The 18,565-nt window shown below is 44.2% G+C and overlaps 2 protein-coding genes across 2 annotated transcripts; one reads left to right on the plus strand and one right to left on the minus strand.

The window, feature by feature from the left end:
- The first annotated feature begins 9,399 nt into the window (after nucleotides 1–9,399).
- On the plus strand, nucleotides 9,400–14,138 carry LOC123449653 (vacuolar protein-sorting-associated protein 37 homolog 1-like). The gene is made up of 8 exons (XM_045126942.1): nucleotides 9,400–9,628; nucleotides 10,332–10,371; nucleotides 10,933–11,163; nucleotides 12,374–12,461; nucleotides 12,992–13,031; nucleotides 13,131–13,177; nucleotides 13,523–13,643; nucleotides 13,794–14,138. The coding sequence occupies exons 1-8, from the start codon at nucleotides 9,415–9,417 to the stop codon at nucleotides 13,952–13,954; spliced, it is 942 nt and encodes a 313-aa protein (XP_044982877.1). The 5' UTR covers nucleotides 9,400–9,414; the 3' UTR covers nucleotides 13,955–14,138.
- Nucleotides 14,139–15,076: 938 nt separating this feature from the next.
- Nucleotides 15,077–17,084, minus strand: LOC123449654. The gene is made up of 7 exons (XM_045126944.1): nucleotides 16,824–17,084; nucleotides 16,641–16,737; nucleotides 16,433–16,563; nucleotides 16,153–16,222; nucleotides 15,965–16,079; nucleotides 15,729–15,883; nucleotides 15,077–15,615 (listed from the first exon to the last, which is right to left on the minus strand). The coding sequence occupies exons 3-7, from the start codon at nucleotides 16,503–16,505 to the stop codon at nucleotides 15,261–15,263; spliced, it is 768 nt and encodes a 255-aa protein (XP_044982879.1). The 5' UTR covers nucleotides 16,506–16,563; nucleotides 16,641–16,737; nucleotides 16,824–17,084; the 3' UTR covers nucleotides 15,077–15,260.
- Nucleotides 17,085–18,565: the final 1,481 nt, after the last annotated feature.

Here is an 18,565-nt window from a genome sequence, read left to right on the forward strand (position 1 = left end):
ACCACGGTGGAATTGTGTAGAACTGTGTAGTGTGCTTGAGAGAAAGAATGCCCGTCCATACATACTTTTGCTTTCCTTCCTAGTGTGCCTTTTCCTGTCAGCCTACCCTCATACCGAGATTCAGAAACACCAATCGGCTTAAGGTCAGGAAGAAAGTCCACACAAAACTCAATGACCTCCTCTGTTCCATAGCCCTTGGAGATGCTTCCTTCTGGCCTAGCACGGTTACGAACATATTTCTTTAAGACTCCCATGAACATCTCGAAGGGGAACATATTGTATAGAAACACAGGACCGAGAATTCTAATCTCTTCGACTAGGTGAACTAGGAGGTGTGTCATTATATTGAAGAAGGATGGCGGGAACAACAACTCAAAGCTGACCAGACATTGGACCACATCAATCTGTAACCCTGATAGACTTTCTGATCGATTACCTTATGAGAAATTGCATTGAGGAATGCACATACCTTCACAATTGCCAGGCGAACATTTTCCGGTAGAATTCCCCTCAATGCAACCGGAAGCAATTGCGTCATAAGCACGTGGCAGTCATGAGACTTTAGGTTTTGGAATTTTTTGTCTTTCATATTTATGATTCCCTTTATATTCGACGAGAAGCCAGTCGGGACCTTGATACTGAAAAGGACTTCAAAGAAGATTTCCTTCTCTTCCTTAGTAATAGCATAGCTGGCACGCCCTTGAAACTGCCCTGGATGCATGACATCTCTTCCTTTATGACGTTCCTGGTGCTCCCGTGCTTCCGGTGTATCTTTTGACTTCCCATACAAGCCCAGGAAGCCTAGAATATTCACGCAGAGATTCTTCGTCAGGTGCATCACGTCGATTGCCGAGCGGACCTCATGGATTTCCCAGTAGGGTAGCTCCCAAAATATAGATTTCTTCTTCCACATGGGTATGCGCTTATCAGGGCCGTTAGGAACAGGTTGGCTGCCAGGACCCTTTCCAAAGATTACTTTTAAATCTTTGACCATATCAAATACTTCAGCACCAGTACGGATGACAGGCTTCCCCCGGGGTTCTGCCTTGCCATTGAAATGCTTGCCTTTTTCTTTAAGGGATGCTTGGGCGGAAGAAAACGACGATTGTACGGGTACACATTCTTCCTACATTTGTCCAGATATATACTTTCTGTCTGATCCAAATAGTGTGTGCATCAACTAATGTCCTTAGGTACACATCAATATCCAAACAGTGTGTGCATCAACTAATGTCCTTAGGTACACATCAATATCGTTGCTCGTCCCACACACGTACACCTGGTTCGGCCCACAGCTGTAAAAGTTCATCAACTAATGTCCTTAGGTACACATCAATATCGTTGCCGGGTTGCTTTGGACCTTGGATAAGCACTGGCATCATAATGAACTTCCGCTTCATGCACAACCAAGGAGGAAGGTTGTAGATACATAGAGTAACGGGCCAGGTGATGTGACTGCAACTCTGCTCCCCAAAAGGATTCATGCCATCTGTACTCAGACCTAACCATAAGTTCCTTGCGTCAGTTGCAAATCTCGGGAACTCTCTCTCGATTTTTCTCCATTGCCGACCATCCGCGGTGTGCCTCAACTTATCGTCTTTCATACGATCTTCCATGTGCCATCGCAACAACTTCGCATGATCTTTATTTCTGAACAGACGTTTCAACCGTGGTATTATAGGAGCATACCACATCACCTTGGCAGGAACCCTCTTCCTGGGTAGCTCGCCCTTAATATCACCAGGGTCATCTTTTCTGATCTTATACCGCAATGCAGTGCATACCGGGCATTTATCCATATTCTCGTACTTCTCACCGCGGTAGAGGATGCAGTCATTAGGGCATGCATGTATCTTCTGCACGTCTAATCCTAGAGGGCAGACAAGCTTCTTTGCTTCGTACGTGCTGGCGGGCAATTCGTTCTTTCTTGGAAGCATCTTCTTCATCAATACCAGCAACTTTTCGAATGACGAGTCAGTCACACCGGTCTCTGACTTCCACTTCAGCAATTCCAGTGTGCTACCTAGCTTCTTCTGGCCATCTTCACAAGTTGGGTACAACAATTTGTTGTGGTCTTGTAACATCTGCTCGAACTGCAACCTCTCCTTTTCTGTGTCGCAACCTCGCCGTGCATCAAAAATGACCCGGCCAAGATCATCAGTGGGCTCATCTGGTTCCCGTTCTTCATCCTGATCTTCTTCTTCATTGTCTTCCATTACGGTATCAGCATACTCAGGGAACATAGATCGATAGTTGTCATCATCGTTCTCTTCTTCTTCATCGTCGTCTTCCATCATAACCCCTCTTTCTCCGTGCTTGGTCCAAACATTATAGCCCGACATAAAACCGGACCGAAGCAGGTGGCTCTGAATGACTCTTGAGGAAGTGTAATCCTTCTCATTCCGACATTCAACACATGGACAAAACATGTAGCCACCACCATGCTTGTTCGCATCGGCTGCATCTCGAAAAGAATGCACGCCTTCTCTGTAAGCGGTTGTGCGTCGATCACCGTACATCCATGGATGGCTCATCTGCGTTATACGACAGTATATCAAATACAATCACGGTCCTAAAAATTAGTATCGCACGGTCTAAACGAGGAAATATAGTTGCTAACCTTTTAGAATAAGTAGAAATAAAGAGGAAGAGGTTTAAGCGTGGCTCGGGCATCTCATATCGTAGTTGTGTTCGGTGAACTAGAGCGGCATCGCTCTAACACACATTTCAACAAACACCTCTAGTGCATCAACAAAAATGGAGAGCTAGTACACACCCACACTCTTCCATCCAAGAAAAATGCAAGGAAGAGGGGAGAGGGGGGTTGTGCTATATATAGGTAGAGGACTTTAGTCCCGGTTTGAGACACAAACCGGGACTAAAGGCTCCTTACAGGTCGGGACCAAAGCCTCGTGGGCGGCATTGCGATTTGGGGCGATGTGGCCGGGCCTTTAGTCCCGGCCCAGAGGGAGGCCGGGACTAAAGGGTCCAGGCCAAAGGCCCGTTTTCCACTAGTGGATACGCCAAGTCAGTGTGACCATCTCCTCCTTTTTTGTCTCACAACCACCACCACACTCTATTCCACCTATAGTGCTATATCCATGGCTCGCGCTCATTTATTACGTGTTAGTTATAAAAAGTTTGAGAAAGTAAGAGTGTGAAAACAATTACTTGGCCAATTCCGGGGTTGTGCATGATTTACATTAGTTGTGTGAGGATGATGGAGCATAGCCAGACTATATGATTTTGTAGGGATAACTTTCTTTGGCCTTGTTATTTTGAAAGTTCATGATTACTTTGCTAGTTTGCTTGAAGTATTACTGTTTTCATGTCAATAGCAAACTATTGTTTTGAATCGTACGGATCTGAACATTCATGTCACGTGAAATAAGTTGCAAAGGACAACTATGCTAGGTAGCATTCCACATCAAAAATTCATTCTTTATCACTTCCCTACTCGAGGATGAGCAGGAGTTAAGCTTGGGATGCTTGATACGTCTTCAACATATCTATAATTTTTTATGGTTTCATGCTATTATCTTGTCAAACTTTGGATGTTTTGTATGCCTTTTATTTATTTTTTGGGACTAACTTATTAACTCAATGCCAAGTACCAATTCCTATTTTTTCCATGTTTTTGACCCCTTTCACAGAGATTTTGAAACGGAGTCCAAACGGAAGAAAATCCCTGAAAAGATTTTTTCTGGAACGGAAGAAGATCGGGGAGCTTGGGAGCCAAGGCAGGGGAGCCCCAGGGGCCCCACAAGCCCCCACCCCGCGGCCAGGGGGAGGCCGCGCCATCCAGGATTGTGGGCCCCCTGAGCGTCCCCTGACCTAGGGGTTGCGCCTATATATTCCCTAAAATTCCCAAAAAAATCAGGAGATCATCGAAAGTACTTTTCCGCCGCCGCAAGCTTCTGTCTCCGCAAGATCCCATATGGGGCACGTTCTGGTGCCCTGCCGGAGGGGGGATTTGGATACGGAGGGCTTCTTCATCAACACCATGACCTCTCCGATGATGCGTGAGTAGTTCACCATAGACCTACGGGTCCATGGCTAGTAACTAGATGGCTTCTTCTCTCTCTTGGATCTTCAATACAAAGTTCTCCATGATCTTCATGGAGATCTATCCGATGTAATCTTCTTTTGCGGTGTGTTTGTCGAGATCCGATGAATTGTGGATTTATGATCAGATTATCTATGAATCTTATTTGAGTTTCTTTTGATCTCTCTTATGCATGATTTCATATCCTTGTAATTCTCTTCGAGTTGTGGGTTTTGTCTGGCCAACTAGATCTATGATTCTTGCAATGGGAGAAGTGCTTGGTTTTGGGTTCATACCGTGCGGTGACCTCACCCAGTGACAGAAGGGGTAGCGAGGCACGTATCGTGTTGTTGCCATCAAGGGTAAAAAGATGGGGTTTTCATCATTGGTTTGAGATTATCCCTCTACATCATGTCATCTTGCTTAAAGAGTTACTCTGTTCATCATGAACTCAATACACTAGATGCATGCTGGATAGCGGTCGATGTGTGGAGTAATAGTAGTAGATGCAGAAAGTATCGGTCTACTTGTCTCAGACGTGATGCCTATATGTATGATCATTGCCTTAGATATCGTCATGACTTTGCGTGGTTTTATCAATTGCCTGACAGTAATTTGTTCACCCACCGTAATATACTTGCTATTTTGAGAGAAGCCTCTAGTGAACACTATGGCCCCCAGGGTCTACTCCACACCATATTTTCAGCCTTACACTTTTTTACTTTGTTGCTCTTTCCGCCTTCATATCTCACTTTGCAAACAATCTTGAAGGGATTGACAACCCCTTTGAAGCGTTGGGTGCAAGCTTGTTTGTGTTTGTGCAGGTACTTTGGACTTGACGAGGCCCTCCTTCTGGATCGATACCTTGGTTCTCAAACTGAGGGAAATACTTACTGCTCCTGTGCTGCATCATCCTTTCCTCTTCAAGGGAAAAACCGACGCAAACCAGAGAAGTAACAAGAAGAATTCCTAAGCGTCAGGGAAGGACTTTTGTTGTCGCAGCACCCAGACGCACCCGACCTCCTACCCCCCCCCCCCCTCGACGCCTCGGGCTCATGCGCCGGGCCACGGTGCGATCCGACGGAGTCGACATCCTCCCTGTTTTCTTTCGTGTTTTCCAGGCAGCAGTAGAAGAAAAAATGTCGTTCCCCGGGGGGCGAAATAAATACCAAAAATCAGTGCCGCTCTTTCTCCCCCCTCCCCTTTTCCCTGTCCCTCTCGAGCAAGGAAGCCCGTGTATTTTAGCATATTTCCCCCGAAAGAAGTCCACATACCCCCTGAACTGTCAGATTTCGAACAGATCACCCCCCAACTGCAAAACTGGCTTCTTAATCCCCTAAACTGGCAAATACCAGTCAAATCACCCCCTCAAGCCAGTTTGGTGGGTTTGAGCACCGTTTTTGCCTACGTGGCGGAGGTGGTTGGTTCTTTTGTGCGGGAATCGACTCTGGGAGGTTCTGTTTCATGCGGGAAGAATAAATCCCCCCTCCCCTACCAGGGTTCATCCCTAGTCCCCATTCCCCCTCTTCTCTCCTCTGCTCATCCTCCTCTGCCATGGCGAGCTCGAGCTCGTCTCGCGGTTCATCCTCCTCTAGGAACCGCCTTAGTTTGGGCCCTCCAATCCCCTACAGAGAGCACCCATGAACTACGAGCCACCGATTAATTGCGAGTGTGGATTCAAGATGCCCAGATGAATTTCATGGAGTGATGACAATCCTGGAAGAAGATATCACAAGTGCAGGTTTTGGCAGGTATTATTTTTCAGCATTGTTCTTATTTCATTTGATTGGCAGTATTTTGGTTGCTCATGTTGGATCCTTTTGCTGAAATTGCACAAGATTGGAGGCACTAGTGGCTGTGAGTTGTACTATTGGTTGGATGGTCCGACAACACCATTTCTCAGGCGGCTTATTGTGGACCTGCACAATGCTGTATGGGAGAAGAGAGAGGAGAACATGAGGCTGCTGGAAGATCTGGACAAAGAGAGGTTTGAGAAGATGGAGATGCAAAAACTGCAGGAGAAGATTGACATCCAAGCTGCTGAAATCAAGACACTGAAGATGAAGATTAAGTCTGATGCAGTGTTTTTTATAAAGATTATATGGTTTTTTTCCTGTTGCTGAGACCCTTCTTCTCTTATGAGACCCTTCTGTTGATCAGAGATTAAAACCCAACCCTCACCATTGTTTTTTATCTGAATGTCCTTCTGAAGAAATGATAGAAACCAGTACTAGCTGTCATAGCTCTCAACCTCAACAGTTGCCCATGCAATTGGGTACATATGGTTGTTGGCATCTCTCCCAATTGCAGATAATATTTGTCCATGTACTGCACCTTTCAAGAAATAGCCATCTAACCCAACAACTCTCCTACATCCAGCCATAAACCCCTTCTTGCAGCCATCTAGACAAACATACATCCTTTCAAACACATGCTCATGCTCCTCAGGGTCCAATGTAACTGCAACAATACTACCGGGATTACTCCTAACTAACTCAAGGTGGTAGTCAAATACTAAAGAATATTCACCATTAGTTGAATCTATGAGTTTGTCCATCACAAGCTTCTTTGCCCTCTTGCATTTGGATATGCTAACATCTGCTAGCAAATCTTCTAGTACAGATTCATGCATGTTCTCCACCCTCCATGTTGGATTGTCTCTGATCTGTCTGAAATACTTCTTTGCAATGATAGTAATGGTCACAAGTTTATTATCTCTCCTAGGAACACATGTATGGACATTGTTGTACCTTTGCACCACCAACCAGTCAGACTTGCTATTAATAGACCCATAAATGCTCCATTGGCACCCAATCCAGCCGCACTTGGCACTTACTCTTTTTTCCCATCCTTGGGAAATAACAATTGATGGAAATTCTCCAGACCATATTTCACTAGTGCATTTTTGAATTACCTGCTGTCAGTAAAAGCCTGGCCAACTTCAAATTGTGGTGCATGTGTACTGTTGGGGATATTACCTGCGGTATAACCCACCCTAGATGGGTCGGGTCATCCAAAGGGCGACTCAACCATTGGTAGTACAACCCTTGGCCCAGGAGCTGGATGGCGGTTCAAGAGCTATACAGAAGATAGACTGCCAAGGAGGTTTCCAGTCTTGGAAGGCACGACGACTTAGAGATAGGGAAAGCTACGATTTGTAGCATAGCCAGGACTCTTGTAAACCCTAGGGCCTCGACATGTATATAAAGGTGAGTCCCTGGGAAAGATAGGGCAAGTTAGAAATCATCGAGAGTCAGGTCAGGCGAGTTACGCCCTCCTTGTAATCGAAACCATCATCAATCTACACAAAGCAGGACGTAGGCTTTTACCTCCACGCGAGGGGCCGAACCTGGGTAAATCCGAGTCTCGCTTTCGCTCACCCTCTTTGAGTCACCACCAAGGTGCAATGGCTCCATCTTTAAGTCCTTTCACGAGGACATCTGCCGTGACAAAACCACGACATGTACTATCATCATACACTTTATGAGTGATCTTTCTCCTTCTGACATCATTGATCTCTCCATCACTAGCCTCATCATAGGAAATATCATCATAACTTTCAAAGTAAGGGCTATCATCTGCATCATCATCCAAGTTACATGTTTCTGGTACAATGAAATCCTGAGTTACATTGCAAGCTTGTGCTTCTTCCTCCCCTAACATTTTTTTCTCTCCTTTTCTCCTTGAATTATTTGGCATATTTTCTGTACTCTAGGATTTCTTCATCTTCAGCAGAATTGTTGCTCTCTGTAGGAGGCACAACATAGTCACTGTCATTGTCAGAGTCATCTGAAGTATGCATCTCTTCAGTTACAACACCTTTTCCTTTATAAGACAATGAACTTGTAGACTTGAAAACAGGCATTTTGGCCCTGCATTGTACCTCATCTCCATTTCTTAACTCTGCCTGCCCCTCCTCTGCATGAACTTGCTCTACTTGATAATGCTCTGCTTGCAGTTCCTCTTCCTGATCTTGCACTCTATGCACTGCCTCATACTCCCCTGCAAATTCAAACTGCCAATCATTGCCTTCAGGGCTTTCATCGGGAGGAATGACAACATATATATCAATAAGACCACCATCAGTCACATGCTTAGCCATCATCTCCATTGAAATCTGATCATTTAGTACAAGCAAAGCATTTTCCATATCATCACCACCTGGATATTTCCAATGCAATGTAGTATTTTCTAGAGCTTTATCAGAGCATACAACATAACCTGAAAGGTTCTTCTTCAGCTAAGATACTGACAACTTTGCAAATTCAATTGTAGACAACCCAGATTTTCCTCCCACATAAGTCCAGTCATTTTCATCATGCCCAAAGTCACCTCTCTAGTGAAATCTGACAGTAAGGTAGTCCAGTGGATCCATGGCTATATCCTAAACAAATTGATACACAATTAACAAACATAAGTCACTGAATCTTCAGTTCAATGTACTGATTTTTTTTGAAAAAACTATCTTTTTCTTCAGATAAGTAAACCCTAGATCATCTAATCATATAAGAGCATATGCACACTGATTTGAACTCCAGAATGCCCTGAAATGACGCCATCCAATAACGGATACCAACATTCTCTAAAAAAAACTGGACTAAACCCTAGCCCCCAAATCAAATCCCGTGAAACAAAAACCAAACTGACAAGCCTACTCTAGGGAAAAAAACTAGATTCTCAGCACAAGGCCTGGGGGCACTAACCTGATCGTCGCCGCCGGTCCCGCTATTCACAGCAGGCCGCCGATCATTGCCCGCGCCGTTGTGGTCGCCACAATTGCCGTCGTTTGGTCAGAGAGAGAGGAGAGGGGAGCGGGAGGTGAAAAGACAACTCGAAGGGCTGGAGACAGAGCCACTTTAATTAAAGTGCCCAACCACCTCCGCCACGTAGGCAAAACCGGTGCTCAAACCCACCAAACTTGCCTCAGGGGTGATTTGCCTGGTATTTGCCGGTTTAGGGGATTAAGAAGCCGGTTTTGCAGTTGGAGGGGTGATTTGCTCGAAATCTGACAGTTGAGGGGGTATGCGGACTTCTTTCTATTTTTTTGCTGGTCCGTCTCGCGTCGCTTACTTTCCCCCCTCCCCTCGCAACTTTCGAGCGGCGGCGGCGGCGTTGGACGTGGACGAGGACGAGGACGAGGAGCTGCCGCGGGCGCGGGCTAGGGTTTCCTCCTACCAACCGAGAGGCGCCGCGCGTTTCACCACCTCCCTCCCCGGCCGGTCGCAGGTGACTATCTCCCGACGAATCTTCTACGCCGCCCGTGTTTGGGGATCCGTTGTCTTTCGAGCGGCTGCTTCCCGGCCTTGGAAGCGGGGGTAAATTGCCGACGGCTTTTCCTCCTAGAAAAAAAAAGCGCATCGGTTTCGGCCATGTCGGCCCAGATTTTGGCCCCGTCCACTCCACCATCATCGGACACGCTTTCTTCCCACTCGGTCGAACCAACCTTGCCCGTCTCTCTCTCTCTCTCTCATCTTCCTTCCCCCGAGAATTCTCCCGACGGACCCAGCAATCAGTCCCCGCACCCCCCTCTTCCCCACCACGCGAAGCAAACGCCGCACGCCGACGCCGACGCCGGCCGGCGAGGTAACGAAACCCTCTCCTCTCCTCTCCTTTGATCCTCTGGGATCGGTTCTCCCCCTGATCCGGTTCCCCTTTGATCTGGCCCTGCCCGCCTTCAGTTTGACGGGGAAATCGCCTAGGGTTAACTCCGGCTGCTTGTTTCCCGGGGGGCGTGCGTTGGCCGCTCGTGTAAAGCCATCACAATCCCCTGCTGGAAAAAGGAAATTTCTAGGATTTTTCGCCTGCCTAGTCCGACCTACCGACTCGGCAGGCCCTGACAAACTACAAGTTCAGAAACTTAGTGCGTTGCTACAACTTAGTTTGGACTTGGAGAGGCACCTGGATATGCTTAGGTTGTACTCTTATTTTGCAATAGCAAATTGCCAGCAAATGCATGGATTTCCTTGCCGTGGCAGCTATAGGCAGTTTGGGGGTATAATCCACTGCGGTGCCTGCAGTTCAGCGTGCTTATAGCATACAACTGTATGCAGGTTTGATCAGATGGTTTCTTTGTGACGCAGTTTCAGTTGTCATTTTTGTTCTTAATAATGGTGATGGCGGCACGCAACTCTCTTCCGTATACTGTTAGCATCCTGTCAATCACCAATATGTATTACTGATGACATATGATATTCCATCAGAGTTTAGTTAGATATTAACTCATTATTCATAGCTGACGGTTCAAACATTTTTGATTTTACATAACCTTCTCTTTCTTTTGATGCAGATTGCTTTTGCGCGATGAGCTGGAGAATTCCCCTTTTCGGGTAGGTTAATGCCCATTCTTATTTATCTGTCCGAGCGTTCACTTTTCGATCTTCCGAAGCAGTTTTTCTGAATGTTGTATGAATTGAGTTGTCTCTCTTCACAAACCAGATATATTGGGGAATAGAGCCAATAAGTTCCATTCATTTCTCATTCTTGTGGAGCAACATTTTCTTGTATAGATCGAGCTTTCTTGTTGTTCGAAGCCTAATGCTGGGAAATAATGCAAATGAAATAAGTTGTCAGTTCATGCTACGTTATTTTTTGGAGGCTCAGTCCAGCTACCAGGCAGGCTTAGTGTGGTACCTAGTACTTCGTTTCGAAGAAAATCATGCAATCACATGTTCATGAATCTGCTCACTTTTGCTCCAACAGATTGTTTTGCTGTCAGCCAAAGAAAGTTAGCCGGACTACTATTTTTCATTTCCTATGGTTGGATCTTCAGTTACACTGAATTATTAGAATAGTGTATGTGAATGAGCACTGTATATTTTTTCTTAAGATTGCTTTGAACTTTTTTACTTGTCTTGCTTACTATGGTTCTTAATAAATGCTATCGGCAGCTCTCAGCAGCAGCAGCAGCAGCAGCAGCAACCTGAACCTAGTTTCCCGAACATATCAACGCAATCTTGGTACCCCCCCTCGGTAGGTGGTTCATCTTCACTCCCATCCACACCCAGCTCTTCCGGTGCTAGTCCACACCAAAGAGCTTCCGATCATCCTCAGCCTTCTTCACGTGGTCAACCGTCTCCAGCTGAAGCTGCAGGGATAATTGCTCGTTTGAGGGATAAGAGGTACACTATTGGCCTTCTTTACTTTCAGTATTTCTTGCATCTTTTTGTATACAAAACTGTGTCTGTATTATGGACTATAAATTGCAACCAACATCTTAGTTTTACCATGATGCGATGTGTATTTGAATGTTCATCTTCAAACTGAGAGTTTTTAAACCTGGTAGGCTTATACTATTTGAAGAAATGTTCATCTTTTAAGTTATAACTTTCTATAGTGTATCACATTACAATGCTGATTCAAGGCTGGCATTTTCCATGTTCCAGCTAGGAATAAGGAAAGGAAACCACTAATTTTTTAGATCTTATTAATGGGTAGTGGGTACAGTTTCATAATCCTCAATTCCGCTTCAAGTAATAATACTGAGCAAGCTTTGTGTCAGCGGATTGCTACATCCAAGTTGTACGAAAGATATTTTATCCTAACACCTTTGAAGAATCCTTTCACTTTCTGGCAATGTTGGGTATAATAAAAGAAAACTATATAAAATGGCTAACATATTCAGTTATTGTGCTACTTAGACATCAAATTTGCATCCCCCCCTTAAAGATTTGCATTTTCAGGTATTTGCTCATTGTTATTTGCACCTTCTGTTAGAACTTGCTACAAGATATAACTATGTCACTTGCTTGACAAACCAAAATTTGATTTGTTGTTTTGTATTGAGCAGACACCATTGTTTCTACATATGCTATTTATCCTATCTTAGTAAATGAGGAAATGTGGAAAATTATCACTGAACATAATCAGATGGTTCATTCATGCGCCTCATCCCTGAACATTTTAGTTTGGCATGACTCCTTTTCACTTCAGCACTCTTTTCTACAAATTATAGCCGAGCATGATTCTATTTTACAGCGATACAGCGACACTGCAGAGATAGGATAGAACATTGCAAGACCAAGAACTTATTTGATTGTCTATGTAGCCAATAGAATGATTCTGTAGGTTGATTCTAGAGGGCAATATAGATGAATTACTGATGAGTAGAAAACAGATGTACAGAAGGCATGCCAACTATATGTATGCTAGAGAATATGGAAGCAGCAATCATGCATAGATTTGTTATGTTTCAAATTTCCAAATGTTTACTGTGTGTGTATTTGCACAGTATTTCGTTATACATACCATTACATGGTGATGGTTATGCATACTTTTTGGAATACAGAACTATGTTATGCCATGCTGTTCTTACCTTTCCTATTAATGCAGTGTTGATGAGCTGCAGAGGCTGTTAAAGGACAAAGAATCATATAATGCTTTTTTCAATTCACTTGACCAAGTTAAAACACAGAACAATGTAAGTCTTGTTGCTGCCTATACCATTGTTAATTGTATTGCTCACTTCATTGTGGTATGGTTGAATTGATTGTTCTACATGATAGCTACATTTAATTTTCTGTTGTTGGTTCTAATATATAAGTGGGGTTGCTAACTGCTCAGAATGGTTCCCCTGGTTTTTTAGTTAGTGTTTCTGTTGTAGCATACATAGACATATAATTCAGTAAGTCGTTTTTCACTTCTTCTGTACCAGATTCTTTTGCTTCCAGTTTTTCAAATTAGTATGATCGTTGTTACTTAAAATTATAAATCGATTAAATAGGATGAGCCTTATCAAATGCAACAGAGGGTTATTGTTGACACATGTTCTCAAGTAGTACAGATTCCATTTTAGTGATTATCTTGCAATTTTTGTAATATTTGTTGCTGTGGTTGATTTGAAATATATACAAGTTATCTGAAGGCTTGATCTTGCCAATAGATACCCCACATAGAACATTCCTAAGGGTTCTCTTGTCGGTTTACTCACTTGTGTCTGCTTATGTTCAGTTACGCGATGAGCTTAGAAAGGAGACCCTGCAGCTTGCGAGTGAGTTATTCAATATCTGTAGGTCAATTATTAGTGTCTCTAAATGGGCTTTTGGTTGTCTCTAAACGGGAAGTTGTGGTTTATGGTGAATTTATACAGGAGAAAATTTAGAAAAGGAGCAGCGGATTTCAGAGCTCCGGAATCAGGTTCGGTACTATTTACCCCTCAAGTTCCTAACCAGTAGTCTTGTTTTTCATTATATACTTAGTCCGTTCAATATAATAACTAATTCAGTTAATAGAGACAAAAACACTGATTCTGCTAAAACATTGACAGAACCTGGTTAGGTACAATTGCGAAGTTCTAGACAATTTTTAGCCTACTATAATCAGAACCTGGTTATCATACAGGCTCCTTCTCAGTGTATAAACATCTTGCATATTATGCAATATATTACTTTTGCACAATGCTCTCATTCATGAAATTGTGCACTAATTCTGGATCATGTAATTTCCTCCTTAAACTCTGGTTGTGTTTGTGATTTTGTGCAGTGTACCATAATCAGAACCACAGAACTAGCTGCCGCTGAGGACAGGTTGGCCGAGTTGGAAAGGCAAAAGGACGAGATCATGAAGTCATATTCTCCTGCTGCGCTGCTCGACAAGCTGCAGAGTAAGTGCTCTGAACAGCTGCAGCTGCAATTCGCGCGATGTTGTGCTTTGTTTCCTGTGCTTTGTTTCCTTCCAATGCAAACCATTGCTTGAAGTTCCTCACCCAAGCCCATCGCTGATTGACATGTGTGTATCTCGGCTCTTTGCTCAGGTACAATGGCGAAGCTGGACGAGGAGTCGGAGGAGCTGCACCAGAAGTTCCTGGAGAAGGACGTCGACCTGCCGACCTTCGTGCAGAAGTACAAGAAGCTCCGCGCCGCTCACCACAAGTGCGCGCTGCTCCACCTGTCCGGCAAGGCCTCGCTTCGCTGATACATCTATCTATTCATTTGTTGTGTGTCATGGCATCGCTGCTCTGTTGTATCCCGTTCCTGGCCCCGTTTTTGACAGCAGACATCATAGACTGAGGTCACATGTATAGTCACGGGCATAATTACAGTTTGCTATGTGTGATTGGTTTATGCTGAATGCCATGGTCGTGGAGTCACGAGAACAAGCTGGGCTCTTCTTTCATATGGTTATTATTATTATTCACATAGCACGTCATTTTGTTTGGACACATTTATCTAGCCTAACCAATAATTTATCTTCATTTGGTTGGTCGGATGTGAATTTGTGAACTGAAACCCTATTGAATTGCACTGTTTATGAATACCTTGAAACTTCAGTGTAGTCTGAACTTTGTCCAAACCTGAGAAGTATAAAATGGAAATTTTTGTCTATTCTCATGTTCAATAGCAACCAAGAACATGACCTCAAGCAAAAGTGTGTTCAAAACTAAACTGGATTTGCCCTGTCCGCGTATGTAAACTTCATTATACTCACTTTGTTCCTAAATGCAAGTCATTTTAGAGATTTCAATGTGAACTACATACAAAGCAAAATGAATGAATCTACATTCTAAAACAAAAAATGAATGAATCTACATTCTAAAACATGTCTAGATACATCCGTATGTAATTCGCAGTGAAACCTTTAAAAAGACTTGTACTCTATTTCAAATTTACTCTATTGGCAATGTATCCAATGAAAACTTGATTTGGGTGAAAATCTAAAAACTAATCTACTCCCTCCGTTCCTACAATATACTCTAAGTCTTTGTAGAGGTTTCACTAGGATACTACAGTACATATGGATGTATATAGACATATTTTAGAGTGTAGGTGTACTCATTTTGTTCGGTATGTAGTCCTTTAATGAAATCTATAAAAAGGACATACATTCCCTCTGTCCAAAAATACTTGTCATAGGAACGAATGGATCTAGATGTATTTTAGTTTTAGATACATCCATTTGTATGCATTTATGCGACAAGTATTTTTGAATGGAGGGAGTATTTAGAAACGGAGGAAGTACAACGAAAGGCATCCGGGGAGAGGTTAGGGTATGTTCACCAAGATTGACCCATCAACCATGATAACAGGTGAAACGATGTTGAAAGGGGTTAAACGGGTTCTGGTCTGTTACCCATCACCATCACTAAGAGCCAAGTATCCAACCACACAGTAGATGCAGCTGTTCCGAGCTAGAAGAAAGAGATCAGAAAGACCCATTGCCTGATCCTTTGGGCGCATTACCCTAGATACACTAAAACTAGTCCCAGAATGGCCCGCATTCCCTAGTTGATCGAGTCGTCGTCACCTCGCACGCGCTTGTTAGGCTTCTGGCTCCCCTCAAGGGCAGCCTTCTCCTTGCATTGACTAGTGGTTGCAGCAGGGGGCGGGACGCTAGCATCGTCCATGATCGAGCGCACCGCAAAGCTCCCGTTCACGTACTTGTCGAAAACCTGGAAGGCGTGCGTCGACCCAATAAGATCCTCGATTTCTTCTGGCAGGGCGTACCACTCTTTGTCCTCCTCGATGTTATCGACGAGCTCGTCCACGGAGACACCGACCAGCTCCTCCGCCACCTCACAGAAGATCATAAGGGGCATTGTGCCCGTGGCATCCTGCACCGTCGCCTTCAGCTTGTACCTGACATGCCCACAAGGGCAGAACGGCGGTGTTCGTGACTTATGAATGAATGAGCAACAAGTATGCATTGAGAACTGGTGTGGCAACGGCACCATAGCATTGCAGGTCCCTACCACTGGATTGGCCTCTTGATCGGGCCACATCGGGCGCACTTGTATTTCCTTGGTGCCCCGTACATGGACTTCTGGCAGGTGTCGCATCCAAGATAGCACCAACCACTGCTGCAATCTATGTCTATCAGGGAGACCCTGCACAAAAACATGGTATCCTGCAAGTAAACACAGAGATATGTGAGTACAACAGATTGGCTTTGCACACGTGAACGAGAAGGGCAACAAACTTAATTTACCTCGTCATACTCTTCCGGATCAAGGTTTTTTAGCTGTTCGATTGTTCTCCAACTCTCGGCTAACTTCTGCGCTGGAGTTTTTTTGGGAACAGGGTTTGCTTGCTGAATGCGCAAACTACATGCACATGAACCAGTTAGCCATGTACTAGTACAGCTTAGATCAATCATCAACGTAGGTATAAACTCACTTCGCATGGAATTCTTGCACCTCTGGTATTTCCAAATCCAGATAGTACTCTGAAGACGTTGTAGAGCAAACTATAACACAAAAAGATCACAAATGCCACCAAAAGGTTTCGGTATAAGCCGTTGGAGACGTTGTAGAGCAAACTAGTATGACACAAAAGGTTTCACTATGGTTGCATCGAATGATAGACAGACTGAAGTTTTACAAGAAAAGAAAGGAATGTAACTCAACAATATCACATGGTAGAAGCCGACAAATAATAGAGTGAATCAAGGATTAACCTGATGACGAGGAATCAACAGACATCCCTGCAAAGACAGCAACAACTGAGGCGCCTTTGCCTTTCTCAGTCATATCCTCAGCAAAACCAGAAGCAATATCTCCGTACAGTGTGACACCCAGTACCTTTCCTCTGTGAATGATAACTCCAGAAGTGAGGAGCTATCAGGGGACATCAATCATCCAAAAGAAAGAAGTGTATTCCGTTACCTCAAATCCCGAATGCTCGGATTGCAAATTTCTATAACGCGGGATCTTTTTGTGACCTCCTGTAGCTCCCCGACATATACAACGTGTCCCAGAACATCTGTATCCACACATGTAAGGAAAAGAATAAGATATACAAGTGGTAGGTCTAACTCTGATCAAACTTTGTGTGCTAAAAGAATCTACCAGTCAATAAGCTGTTGTCGCCACACCTAGGACGGAGATCCTTAAAATTAACAAACTCAAAGCTGTAGATGGGTATCGAATCAGTATCCCCTTCTATCTCAGTGACCACCGTCTGCCTTCCCTTCAACTATAGTAGTCCCTCATTGCTACAGGACATATAGTAGTCCCTCTGCACATCAACATGAAAATCTGACAAGGCATAGACCTTCCCTTCAACTAGCTTATGCTCAAACCGCTCTATATCACCGGGTTCGACACGCGCCTGCATAGTTTTACCCTACGAGTGGAACACAACTAGAAGAATCAGCGCATTGAGAAAAAGGATGGTAATTACTAATTAGACATTAGTAGCCAGCAAGCAATGTGATTCATCTGTTTGGTGTTGACTCAAGGTACAGAGTGCAGCACCTGATCATCGATCAGAAGGCAGTCAAGGCCGAACAAAGTGTCATTTTTTGGATTGAAGGACTCCCACAGCCGCGAGATGCGCACCCGCACTTTACACTTGTCCATTCCATACTTTAACTGAGACAGTGGGGTGAACTCATTCTCAGTTGAACCCATTTTGGCCTGGATGGCTTGAAGCTGCAAGTTAGCATAGAGAAGAAAAAAAGGAAACAGTGATCAATCTTGTACTGTTGTATTTCAATCCCACGAATAGGGAAGCATATATAGGAGTCCAGTGATAAATTTTACCAGTAGTCTGAAAGCCTGATATTAACCTTCCCAGGAGTATATTAATATAACTGGTTTAAATTCTGAGTTGTGTGTGTGTTATGATGGAAAGGTATCAGGTGTGTGTGTTGCCTGTAAAGCTATTTTGGGATGAGATTTCTTGCATTTGTGGTATACATGGAAAAATTAAAACAACGCGATTTTCAATCAACAGGTGTGACGTCAGCATCCAGAATAAAACCCTAGCGGAGCCAGGGTGGAGATCACCACAGAAGAGGAAGAAGTACTACTAGTGTTTTCCATCACAGCATCCTGTGGACGGAATCAAGGGCGCGGAAACCGCTACTGGAGGAGTCGAATAGTTCGTGTGGGAGAAAATCGATCGCGACGGCGCAAGAATCGAGACGGAAACTGTAATGCGAGTGGTGCTGCTTTCCCTCCCCTTGGACTTGGAGGATGGATGAGGAAGACCTGGGTTTACCTCCGGAACCCAAGTCGCCGATGTAACTGTTTTTTCTCCTCTCCGTCGCCGAGAAGAACGATGCTTGCTGGAGAAGGAGAAAGGAGGTGGAAGGGACGGGTTGGACGGAGTGGCGTAGCCTGGGCCAAGCCCGGGAGGAAACTATAAAAAAATGCCCCTCGTCTTAAAAGCCTACGAGTTCCTGCCAGGCCCGCCCATTGATAGGATAAGACTGCTCAGTCCCTGTCTATTTTCTTCTGACAACAGTATATATTTTCACCCCCAAAATATAGACCACCGGATAAATAGCCTATACTCCCTCGGAAATGGGCAACACTACGCATCCGCCAGATGATTTCTAAAAATTATCCGTCACCTAGCTAGCCGTTGGATGCCGATCTAATGCCCTGCATCCCCGCCGCATGGTCAGTAGTTATTTTCTAAAACGACGTTCGAGTTGCGGAAACTTTCGCTTTGTTGCAAGAAATAAACTTTGGATCCGTTAATTCCTGAAACAACGGTCGAGTTTCAGAAACAATTTGCTTGTTGCAGAATTTTTTTTCTTCGCCTTCCTGTAACATAGGTATTTTTACGGAAGAATTTTTTG

Source organism: Hordeum vulgare, chromosome 4H (assembly GCF_904849725.1).
Source record: "Hordeum vulgare subsp. vulgare chromosome 4H, MorexV3_pseudomolecules_assembly, whole genome shotgun sequence".
Taxonomy (NCBI): domain Eukaryota; kingdom Viridiplantae; phylum Streptophyta; class Magnoliopsida; order Poales; family Poaceae; genus Hordeum; species Hordeum vulgare.